Source organism: Drosophila obscura, unplaced genomic scaffold (assembly GCF_018151105.1).
Source record: "Drosophila obscura isolate BZ-5 IFL unplaced genomic scaffold, ASM1815110v1 contig_18, whole genome shotgun sequence".
Taxonomy (NCBI): domain Eukaryota; kingdom Metazoa; phylum Arthropoda; class Insecta; order Diptera; family Drosophilidae; genus Drosophila; species Drosophila obscura.
In genome coordinates this window covers 419,374-431,477 of record NW_024542767.1, presented here as the reverse complement: position 1 = coordinate 431,477, position 12,104 = coordinate 419,374, and the positions used below count along the sequence as shown (strand labels likewise).

Here is a 12,104-nt window from a genome sequence, read left to right as displayed (position 1 = left end):
ATTTGACAATTTTCGAACGAAATGAAATCACAAGAAATTAATAAACACAAATATAGAATCTGAATCAGAATCCGAATCAGTATCCGCGCATCAGTGAATATTTTGTCACCATAGGACTACAATATTTGCCTGTTCAATTTCATTTTTAATTTCATTTGAAATTACTTTTATTAGCTCATTTGCATATCCGACAGTTGCTCTCTGTCTCCGTCTCCGTTTCCGTCTCTCCTCTCTGTCGCGTGTCTGTGTTTCTTTCAGCACTATTTGGCCTTGGCTTTTGGGGGCCATCATCAGCATCCTCAGAGCCATTGCCATTGCCATCTTAGCCGTCTTCTATATCATCATCATTGTCATCATCTTTTGTCGTCCGCCTTGGCTCTTTATCCTCGGTTCCTAATTCCTTAACGCCGCGCTTAACGTCCATTCATCTTCATCTTCTTCATGGCTTCTAAGCTTCGCCCCTTTGTTGGGCTCTTTTTCTCTCATTGGCACTCGCCCTCCTTACACTCTTTCCATCTTGTTCGCCTCAGTATGTGTTTTAGGCAAACGTGTCGAACCTTTCAACCTTTCAATGCTTAAAATTTCAGCAAATATTTTGTCTACTTTGAGAAGATTGCATTGGTTGAGGGATGCTCCCATATCCCCTCCCAGAGAGGGTAAGAGGTAAAAGAGGATAAGTGGGCTTTGGGTGGACAATCTCACATGGCTAGGCTCTGCCAGCGCCGCCTGCCAGTGCATAGTTTACACATACATACACATTAGTATACAACGGTTTCGTTTCCCCACTTCGTTTTGTCATGTGCCAGCTGCCCCAATCAACGCCCTACCCTGAACTATTAGCCTCGTTAACAGAAATTAGCACACATACACAGACAGCAAGCACACACAAACAGAAAACTGGGAAGAGAGAAACGCACACCCAACCCACCAGCCCCCCACTCAGTGAGATGAGATGTCCACATAGGGAAGGCTTCTCAATTTACAATTATCCATGAGGAAGTGACTGAAACATCATAGAAAATTTGTCAGATCTGGACAGGAGTTTGCTACTCTATCAGAAATGGCTTATCTATATATCTATATCTATATATATTATATATATATAAAAGTAAGTCGTGTTTGTTACAACACTTATAACTCGAGAACGGCTGGACCGATTGCCATGGTTTTTGATTTGTTGGATTTTTTTCCGTCCCGAATAGCAGAATACATCTTAAAAACAATGAAAACTCGATATGTGTAATGAATACTTAATCATTTCAATAGATGCTGATTTGTTTATTACATGTCAAACATTTGTTGTCCAATCCTGTCGAATAGTGTAACAACTATTTTTATACCCGTACTCAAAAAAGAGTTAAGGGGTATATTAGATTTGTGGTAAAAGTGGATGTGTGCAACGCAGAGAAGGAAACGTTTCCGACCCCATAAAGTATATATATTCTTGATCAGCATCAATAGCCGAGTCTATATAGCCATGTCCGTCTGTCCGTCCGTCTGTCCGTCTGTCCGTCTTGATGAGCGCCTGGATCTCAGAGACTATAAGAGCTAGAGAAACCAAATTTGGTTTCCAGACTCATGTGATATCACACTGCTACAAGTGTATTTCAAAATTTCGCCCCGCCCCCTTCCGCTTACACAAAGGACGAAAATCTGTGGCAGGCACAGTTTTAAAGATACGATAAAACTTAAAAACAGTATCGTAGAGAATGCCCATATCTACCAGATTGCCGAATCTGAATCAGATCGGATCATAATTATAGCCGGAATGAAGAAATTAATTTTCAGTTGCTTCCCTTCCCCCTCCCGTTCCAGACAACGCAACTCATTTTCCTTCTCGCTCGCACACTCTGCCGCGTTCAGTGCGCGAGCAACCCCTAGCGGAGGAGATGTAGAATATGAATGGAACATGTACAATCTACATGTTAGATGTAGAATAGACATTGTAGATGAGATGTAGATAACAAATGTAGCAAAAAAATGTAAAATGTAAAATTTTTTTTAAATTCTAAAATTCTAAAAAATCATGCTCAAAAATGAATATACTGACTGAGTATGGGTATAAGTAGAGTCGCGTCCCCAGAAGCGACTCACACGTTTCTTCTCGTTTTTTTTTGGAGCTTATGGCCTGGTTGCTGAGACCTTTAAGCCACATATTTATTTTTTGTAAACTGTCTACAAAGTTCAGGTACTGTTATATTTGTTTGTTTTAGACATTAATTTTCGAAAATTATTTATTAATTATTTAATTTTTAATTCCCGAAAATAATACCCTAAGATTTATTCTACAGTAAAAACATAAAATCATCGGAAAGGAACGGAATTTAGGGAATAAAAAATCAGTTTGGTGGTTTTATGCGAGTGCACATTTTAATAACAATGCCGCGTCCTAGAAGATCTAATCTTTCCCAGCGAAGCCGTAATGCAATTAGGCAACAGAATATCGCGAGAACAGCGCAATGACTCGAGATGTTTTGGTGGTGCAATGATTTTATTATCTGGCGATTTCCGACAAACACTACCAGTCATTCCAAGATCTACTGCTGCCGACGAAATAAACGCTTGCCTCAAAGCATCAAATCTGTGGCGATATGTAAAGAAACTTCAACTGTCTGTAAATATGAGAGTTGCATTGTTAAACGATCTATCTGCTGATGATTTCTCGAAGCAATTGCTGACTATCGGTAATGGCCGTGTTCCTGTTGACAAATCGAGCGGTTTGATTTCATTTCCTCCAAATTTTTGCAATTTCGTATCATCAAAAGACGAGCTTATCAACAAAGTATTCCCGGATATCATTGATAACCACAAAAATACTAAATGGTTAAGTGAGCGAGCAATTTTGGCCGCTAAAAATAAAGATGTAGATGACCTCAATTTTATAATTCAAAATCAAATCGTAGGTACTCTGTATTCATTCAAATCTATCGACTGTGTAACAAACGAAGAATAAGCCACTAATTATCAAACTGAATTTTTAAACTCCTTGGATGTGCCTGGTTTACCACCGCACAATTTAAAACTTAAAGTTGGCTCGGTAGTCATCATGCTTAGAAATTAAAACCAACCAAAACTGTGTAATGGAACGCGTTTGGTGATAAGAAAACTGATGAGCAATGTGATTCACGCGTCGATACTTAAAGGAAAATTTAAAGATGAGGAAGTTCTTATTCCAAGGATTCCGATGATCCCAACGGATATGCCCTTTGAGTTTAAACGAATTCAATTCCCGATTCGTCTTGCCTTCGCCATGACGATTAACAAATCACAGGGCCAATCCTTGACTATTTGTGGCCTCAATCTAGAAAATGCATGTTTTTCTCATGGTCAATTGTACGTGGCATGCTCACGTGTCGGCAAACCATCCGCTTTATTTGTTCTTGCGCCTGACCAAAAAAAAAAGAATGTCGTTTACCACAAAGTGCTTGAATGAAAATCCTATTAATGAATTAATCCGAGTTTTATTTTTTTTTTCCCCAATCTGCACAACATAGTTTTCAATCATTTTTTTCCTGACATGAGTTTGAAGTACTTAATTATTATTTTTTATTTTTATTCTCATTCTGTATTTATGTTTTCATCATCATTCATCATAATAAAATACTTTTTTGTTTCTATCTATATAAATATATTATTTTGTATCATTGTTTTACGTTCATCAAAGCCTAAATTTGTTCAGCTAAAAAGTAACACGACATTCATTGACTGTTAGGCGGTACGAAGTTTGCCGGGTCAGCTAGTAAGAATATAAATTAAAAAAGTATTCTTTGGGGATACGGAGAGCCTCTTTATCAGCAAAGCTACAACCATCGGCCATCGTTAAAGTGGCTTTAGAATTGTTTGGAAAATTAATAATCGAAACATAACTATCAGCCCGAACTTGCTGCGTATATTGAGCGTATACAATTGGTATTATAAATAGAAACTGGTGATTAGATAAAAATATGAGAAGTATAAGAGAAGTGAGTAGTAGTCTGTAGTGTATGTCATATGGCACCAGCTGCTCGGGAACTGCCAAGAGACATTTTCCATGGGCCGGGAGTTTGGGTCACTTTCTGTTGGCGCGCAACTTCCGGTCCGAAAGGGCATGCCACGCTCCATGGATAGGATTTTTTTGACGTGATTTAAACTATACATGAGCCAGGACTTGGCCAATAGAGAATAGACGAGTGTTGGGGAAAAGAATATCTAACGGCACTCACCACCATTCAAAGGAGAGCATTTCGGACGTGATTTTGCAGTTAGTGAATGGTTTTAAATAAGTTTTAAATATATGTATTCCCTAAGGGTAACAGGTATTTACATTTGTTGGCTTGAATTAATAACTAACGATTTATTTGACAATTCTCTGTTTCATTTTAATTTTCTGTGGTAGCAAATGTCTCGAGCTTTGTTAAAATACTTTTGGGGTGCTCTAGCTCGGCAGCTGTTCATGGCCGGGCCATGTAGATGTTTGGCCTCCCTTTCCTTCCCCCACGAGATCGATCTCCTAATAGCTGGCTTTATAAATAATATTTTAATACATTCAAATTTAGCTAGCCTAGAAATTTATTTAGACTATATTATTCTTATCGCGTTGTATGGCATTGGACTCGTCGATGCTCCAGGATCAGGAGTTTGCGTACAGAATATTCGTTCAGGCATCAAAACAGAATAGGGGCCTGATTATATTTCATTTTGAGATCATACGTACGAACACCCCAAATGCACTAGCGCGTATGAAAAAATTCCCTTACGCATTCAAGTGAATGATTCAACAGTATGTGTCAAATGAACATTCTACATTAGATATTATCCCGCAATAGGCTTTTCTCCAACTTTACTTCCAAATAAAAATGAATGGTGCAATTTAAAAGTATTTCGGGGATAACTACGTCAGGCTAGTGACACAAATCACAAGCTGGTATTTTCCTTAAACACAAACGGTTACACTGAGCAACTTTTAAACTTTTAAAGCAATTTTCCGGCGAAATGCAGCGTTCCAAGCACGAGGACAAAGATGAGAGCGCCAGTGCCACAAGCAACATGAATTCAAGCACTGGCAGCAACAGCAACGATGCTGCTGGAACTGTAGTCAGCGCCTCAGCGGCTGCTGCCGTTCACAACTCCACGCCAGCGAATGCTACTGTGCAAGCGTCGCACTTCCCGGCTCCAGTCCCAGCCGCAGTGCCAGTGCCAGTTACACCGCCTGTGGCGGATGCTGTGCCCAAGCCAGAAGTAGTCGCCACTAGTGATGCCCCAGATGTGGAATTCGGTCAGCCAGGCCAGCAGCCTCGTCAGTTCGATGTGTGCCAAAAGTGCAGCAAAATGGAAGTGAAGCGTGGCTCTGGTCACAAGAGTAATTTTCTCGCATGCAAGAGTTGCCAGCAAAAATGTAAGTGCCCCCGCCATCCAACTCAATGCTCGCCTGCACACTTTTCTACATCTATGTATTTGTTTATGCATTTCCAGGGCATTTTAACTGCCTTCCGCTCAAATTTGATGTCCTGGCCGTTGCACGCAAGAAGTACAAGTGCCCGGCTTGCCGCTACTGCCGCGTTTGCGGTACTAAGGGCAAAGATCTGGCCATCTGCTCTGAGTGCGTATATTCCTACCACCGCGATTGCCATGATCCGCCATTGGCCGCCTCTAGTCTTGGCGAGAGCCAGTGGAAATGCCACGGCTGCGAGTTCGGCACTAACCACCATAACAACTATTCGGCCAGTGAAGTTTCTGGACGCAAATCACACACGGGACGCAAGAGGCGCGCCCAGCCGGATCCCGCTGGTCAGGAGCAGTCGCCACCAGCCAAGCAGGCCAAACTTCAGCAAGAATCGAAGGAGCAGTCAACAAAAGCAGACGCAGACTCAGTCTCAGTCGCCGCCACAGTCCTAGAACCAGCCACCAAGAATTGTGAACCAAAGGAAGAGGAAAAACTCAAAAAAGATAAAATCGGGGGCAAGGACGACAGTGAGAGTGAGGGCGAGAAAAATCGTATGTCTACGGATGAACTTAATGTGTCAATGGAGACTCCAGAAATAAATCTGGATGAACCTGTACAAGAACAATTGGATGAAAATGGGCCAGAAAATCAGGCCGAAGGAGCTCTTCCCGAGGGAGAGTCAGAAATGCCGCTGGAGAACATGGACCAGCAGCCATTGGAAGCGGCGGTGCCCATTATTGTCATTGTTCAGCTGCCAGCGGAACCATCATCGGATGCATTTGTTTTTGTTTTTTCGGATGAACACGAAAAGTCTCCAAATTTTTAGTTACATAAATGTTCGCGTTTATTAGGTTTTATTCTCAACTCAAAGACAATAATTTTTGTGTACGAAAATGTTTTCGATACAAAAATGATGATACTGTCTTTCTCTAGTCAGAAGTAGACAAATTTCCTACATCGTTTCTGGAATATTCCCTGAAGGAAATATAATTTAAATGTACATTTAGCGTAGCCTCTGCAGGATTTCTGAAAATGTATAAAACTACACAAGCTAAATTTAAATTTTGGAAAAGGATAGGTATTTCCCTCTAGAGGAATTCTGAATATGTATACCACGAATCGTGAAGAAAATTTAAGTTAAATACAAATTAAATGCAAAGAAAGAAGAAGTTAAGAAGTTAAGTTTGTCTTCAAGAATTCCAAAAATGTATAAAAACAAAGTCTTAAGGCATTTCCGATTTAATAAACGTTAAGATATTTACCTGTCCAGAAACTCAAAAAGGTATAAATCGAATCCCAAAAGGAATGAATTGTTTTCTCACAACGAATCCTGAATTAAATTTTATTTAAATCTAAATTTAATTAAAGGAAAGAAATGTACCCTCTCCAGGAATTCTGAAAATGTAAAAAATGGAACCCCAAAGGAAAATGCAATTTTTTTCGGTTCAAAATGAAAGCAAATGTTCCGCATTAAGTACGCCTTAATTGAATAAAGTCATAAGCTGCCTCTCATACAGGCAAAGTGAAGAGCGAGCCGATCGGTGCGTGTTGGGGCCTGTGCATGGCCCAACAGTCGGTTGCATGGAGGGGGGGCGTTTGGTTTGTGGTTCGATGCGGTGGGCGCTGTTGTGCGGTTGTCGTATCGTATCCTGTCTGAGTATGTCCTATAATGTGTGTGTGTGTAATCAATTATGTTTTTTATGCCAAACGCCATGAGGGAATGAACCAGCGAAAGCAGGAGTGACAGAGAGAGAGAGAGAGAGAGATAGAGAGAGAGACAAGGAGGCGTGGTAAAATGGCAAAGTGTGTCCATGAAGCGGCACAAACATTAGCATCAACAACAAGCTGCCCCTCCCCACAGTTCCTGTCATCATTCAAAATTTAAGGTTAATTTCATTTGACAATTTTCGAACGAAATGAAATCACAAGAAATTAATAAACACAAATATAGAATCTGAATCAGAATCCGAATCAGTATCCGCGCATCAGTGAATATTTTGTCACCATAGGACTACAATATTTGCCTGTTCAATTTCATTTTTAATTTCATTTGAAATTACTTTTATTAGCTCATTTGCATATCCGACAGTTGCTCTCTGTCTCCGTCTCCGTTTCCGTCTCTCCTCTCTGTCGCGTGTCTGTGTTTCTTTCAGCACTATTTGGCCTTGGCTTTTGGGGGCCATCATCAGCATCCTCAGAGCCATTGCCATTGCCATCTTAGCCGTCTTCTATGTCATCATCATTGTCATCATCTTTTGTCGTCCGCCTTGGCTCTTTATCCTCGGTTCCTAATTCCTTAACGCCGCGCTTAACGTCCATTCATCTTCATCTTCTTCATGGCTTCTAAGCTTCGCCCCTTTGTTGGGCTCTTTTTCTCTCTATTGGCACTCGCCTCCTTACACTCTTTCCATCTTGTTCGCCTCAGTATGTGTTTTAGGCAAACGTGTCGAACCTTTCAACCTTTCAATGCTTAAAATTTCAGCAAATATTTTGTCTACTTTGAGAAGATTGCATTGGTTGAGGATGCTCCCATATCCCCTCCCAGAGAGGGTAAGAGGTAAAAGAGGATAAGTGGGCTTTGGGTGGACAATCTCACATGGCTAGGCTCTGCCAGCGCCGCCTGCCAGTGCATAGTTTACACATACACACACATCAGTATACAACGGTTTCATTTCCCCACTTCGTTTTGTCATGTGCCAGCTGCCCCAATCAACGCCCTACCCTGAACTATTAGCCTCGTTAACAGAAATTAGCACACATACATAGACAGGAAGCACACACAAACAGAAAACTGGGAAGAGAGAAACGCACACCCAACCCACCAGCCCCCCACTCAGTGAGATGAGATGTCCACATAGGGAAGGCTTCTCAATTTACAATTATCCATGAGGAAGTGACTGAAACATCATAGAAAATTTGTCAGATCTGGACAGGAGTTTGCTACTCTATCAGAAATGGCTTATCTATATATCTATATCTATATATATATTATATATATATAAAAGTAAGTCGTGTTTGTTACAACACTTATAACTCGAGAACGGCTGGACCGATTGCCATGGTTTTTGATTTGTTGGATTTTTTTCCGTCCCGAATAGCAGAATACATCTTAAAAACAATGAAAACTCGATATGTGTAATGAATACTTAATCATTTCAATAGATGCTGATTTGTTTATTACATGTCAAACATTTGTTGTCCAATCCTGTCGAATAGTGTAACAACTATTTTTATACCCGTACTCAAAAAAGAGCTTAAGGGGTCTATCTAGATTTGTGGTAAAAGTGGATGTGTGCAACGCAGAAGGAAACGTTTCCGACCCCATAAAGTATATATATTCTTGATCAGCATCAATAGCCGAGTCTATATAGCCATGTCCGTCTGTCCGTCCGTCTGTCCGTCTGTCCGTCTTGATGAGCTCCTGGATCTCAGAGACTGTAAGAGCTAGAGAAACCAAATTTGGTTTCCAGACTCATGTGATATCACACTGCTACAAGTGTATTTCAAAATTTCGCCCCGCCCCCTTCCGCTTACACAAAGGACGAAAATCTGTGGCAGGCACAGTTTTAAAGATACGATAAACTAAAAAACAGTATCGTAGAGAATGCCCATATCTAACCAGATTGCCGAATCTGAATCAGATCGGATCATAATTATAGCCGGAATGAAGAAATTAATTTTCAGTTGCTTCCTTCCCCTTCCCGTTCCAGACAACGCAACTCATTTTCCTTCTCGCTCGCACACTCTGCCGCGTTCAGTGCGCGAGCAACCCCTAGCGAGGGAATGTAGAATCTAAATGGTACTTGTACAAACTACATGTTAGATGTAGAATAGACATTGTAGATGAGATGTAGATAACAAATATAGCAAAAAAATGTTAAATGTAAAATTTTTTTTTAATTCTAAAATTCTGAAAAATCATGCTCAAAAATGAATATACTGACTGAGTATGGGTATAAGTGAGAGTCGCGTCCCCAGAAGCGACTCACACATTTCTTCTCGTTTTTTTTTGGAGCTTATGGCCTGGTTGCTGAGACCTTTAAGCCACATATTTATTTTTTGTAAACTGTCTACAAAGTTCAGGTACTGTTATATTTGTTTGTTTTAGACATTAATTTTCGAAAATTATTTATTAATTATTTAATTTTTAATTCCCAAAAATAATACCTAAGATTTATTCTACAGTAAAAACATAAAATCATTCGGAAAGGAACAAATTTAGGAAATAAAAAATCAGTTTGGTGGTTTTATGCGAGTGCACATTTTAATAACAATGCCTAGAAGATCTAATCTTTCCCAGCGAAGCCGTAATGCAATTAGGCAACAGAATATCGCGAGAACAGCGCAATGACTCGAGATGTTTTGGTGGTGCAATGTTTTTATTATCTGGCGATTTCCGACAAACACTACCAGTCATTCCAAGATCTACTGCTGCCGACGAAATAAACGCTTGCCTCAAAGCATCAAATCTGTGGCGATATGTAAAGAAACTTCAACTGTCTGTAAATATGAGAGTTGCATTGTTAAACGATCTATCTGCTGATGATTTCTCAAAGCAATTGCTGACTATCGGTAATGGCCGTGTTCCTGTTGACAAATCGAGCGGTTTGATTTCATTTCCTCCAAATTTTTGCAATTTCGTATCATCAAAAGACGAGCTTATCAACAAAGTATTCCCCGGATATCATTGCTAACCACAAAAATACTAAATGGTTAAGTGAGCGAGCAATTTTGGCCGCTAAAAATAAAGATGTAGATGACCTCAATTGTATAATTCAAAATCAAATCGTAGGTACTTGTATTCATTCAAATCTATCGACTGTGTAACAAACGAAGAATAAGCCACTAATTATCAAACTGAATTTTTAAACTCCTTGGATGTGCCTGGTTTACCACCGCACAATTTAAAACTTAAAGTTGGCTCGGTAGTCATCATGCTTAGAAATTAAAACCAACCAAAACTGTGTAATGGAACGCGTTTGGTGATAAGAAAACTGATGAGCAATGATTCACGCGTCGATACTTAAAGGAAAATTTAAAGATGAGGAAGTTCTTATTCCAAGGATTCCAATGATCCCAACGGATATGCCCTTTAAGTTTAAACGAATTCAATTCCCGATTCGTCTTGCCTTCGCCATGACGATTAACAAATCACAGGGCCAATCCTTGACTATTTGTGGCCTCAATCTAGAAAATGCATGTTTTTCTCATGGTCAATTGTACGTGGCATGCTCACGTGTCGGCAAACCATCCGCTTTATTTGTTCTTGCGCCTGACCAAAAAAAAAAAAAATGTCGTTTACCACAAAGTGCTTGAATGAAAATCCTATTAATGAATTAATCCGAGTTTTATTTTTTTTCCCCAATCTGCACAACATAGTTTTCAATCATTTTTTTCTGACATGAGTTTGAAGTACTTAATTATTATTTTTTTTTTTTATTCTCATTCTGTATTTATGTTTTCATCATCATTCATCATAATAAAATACTTTTTTGTTTCTATCTATATAAATATATTATTTTGTATCATTGTTTTACGTTCATCAAAGCCTAAATTTGTTCAGCTAAAAAGTAACACGACATTCATTGACTGTTAGGCGGTACGAAGTTTGCCGGGTCAGCTAGTAAGAATATAAATTAAAAAAGTATTCTTTGGGGATACGGAGAGCCTCTTTATCAGCAAAGCTACAGCCATCGGCCATCGTTAAAGTGGCTTTAGAATTGTTTGGAAAATTAATAATCGAAACATAACTATCAGCCCAAACTTGCTGCGTATATTGAGCGTATACAATTGGTATTATAAATAGAAACTGGTGATTAGATAAAAATATGAGAAGTATAAGAGAAGTGAGTAGTAGTCTGTAGTGTATGTCATATGGCACCAGCTGCTCGGGAACTGCCAAGAGACATTTTCCATGGGCCGGGAGTTTGGGTCACTTTCTGTTGGCGCGCAACTTCCGGTCCGAAAGGGCATGCCACGCTCCATGGATAGGATTTTTTTGACGTGATTTAAACTATACATGACCAGGACTTGGCCAATAGAGATAAACGAGTGTTGGGGAAAAGAATATCTAACGGCACTCACCACCATTCAAAGGAGAGCATTTCGGACGTGATTTTGCAGTTAGTGAATGGTTTTAAATAAGTTTTAAATATATGTATTCCCTAAGGGTAACAGGTATTTACATTTGTTGGCTTGAATTAATAACTAACGATTTATTTGACAATTCTCTGTTTCATTTTAATTTTCTGTGGTAGCAAATGTCTCGAGCTTTGTTAAAATACTTTTGGGGTGCTCTAGCTCGGCAGCTGTTCATGGCCGGGCCATGTAGATGTTTGGCCTCCCTTTCCTTCCCCCACGAGATCGATCTCCTAATAGCTGGCTTTATAAATAATATTTTAATACATTCAAATTTAGCTAGCCTAGAAATTTATTTAGACTATATTATTCTTATCGCGTTGTATGGCATTGGACTCGTCGATGCTCCAGATAGGAGTTTGCGTACGGAATATTCGTTCAGGCATCAAAACAGAATAGGGGGCCTGATTATATTTCATTTTGAGATCATACGTACGAACACCCCAAATGCACTAGCGCGTATGAAAAAATTCCCTTACGCATTCAAGTGAATGATTCCAACAGTATGTGTCAAATGAACATTCTACATTAGATATTATCCCGC

The 12,104-nt window shown here is 39.6% G+C and overlaps 1 protein-coding gene across 1 annotated transcript; it reads left to right on the top strand.

The window, feature by feature from the left end:
- Positions 1-4,852: 4,852 nt before the first annotated feature.
- On the top strand, positions 4,853-6,586 carry LOC121404000 (histone-lysine N-methyltransferase 2D-like). Its single transcript, XM_041592509.1, has 2 exons — positions 4,853-5,374; positions 5,452-6,586. Exons 1-2 carry the CDS (start codon positions 4,972-4,974, stop codon positions 6,246-6,248), a joined length of 1,200 nt encoding a protein of 399 aa, XP_041448443.1. The 5' UTR covers positions 4,853-4,971; the 3' UTR covers positions 6,249-6,586.
- The last annotated feature ends 5,518 nt before the right edge of the window (positions 6,587-12,104 follow it).

Excerpts from the sequence above, each read along its gene's own strand:
- LOC121404000 (XM_041592509.1), top strand. The coding sequence starts at position 4,972 with ATGCAGCGTTCCAAGCACGAGGACAAAGATGAGAGCGCCAGTGCCACA. Across the intron at positions 5,375-5,451 it reads CAAGAGTTGCCAGCAAAAAT|GGCATTTTAACTGCCTTCCG; the intron begins GTAAGTGCCCCC and ends ATGCATTTCCAG.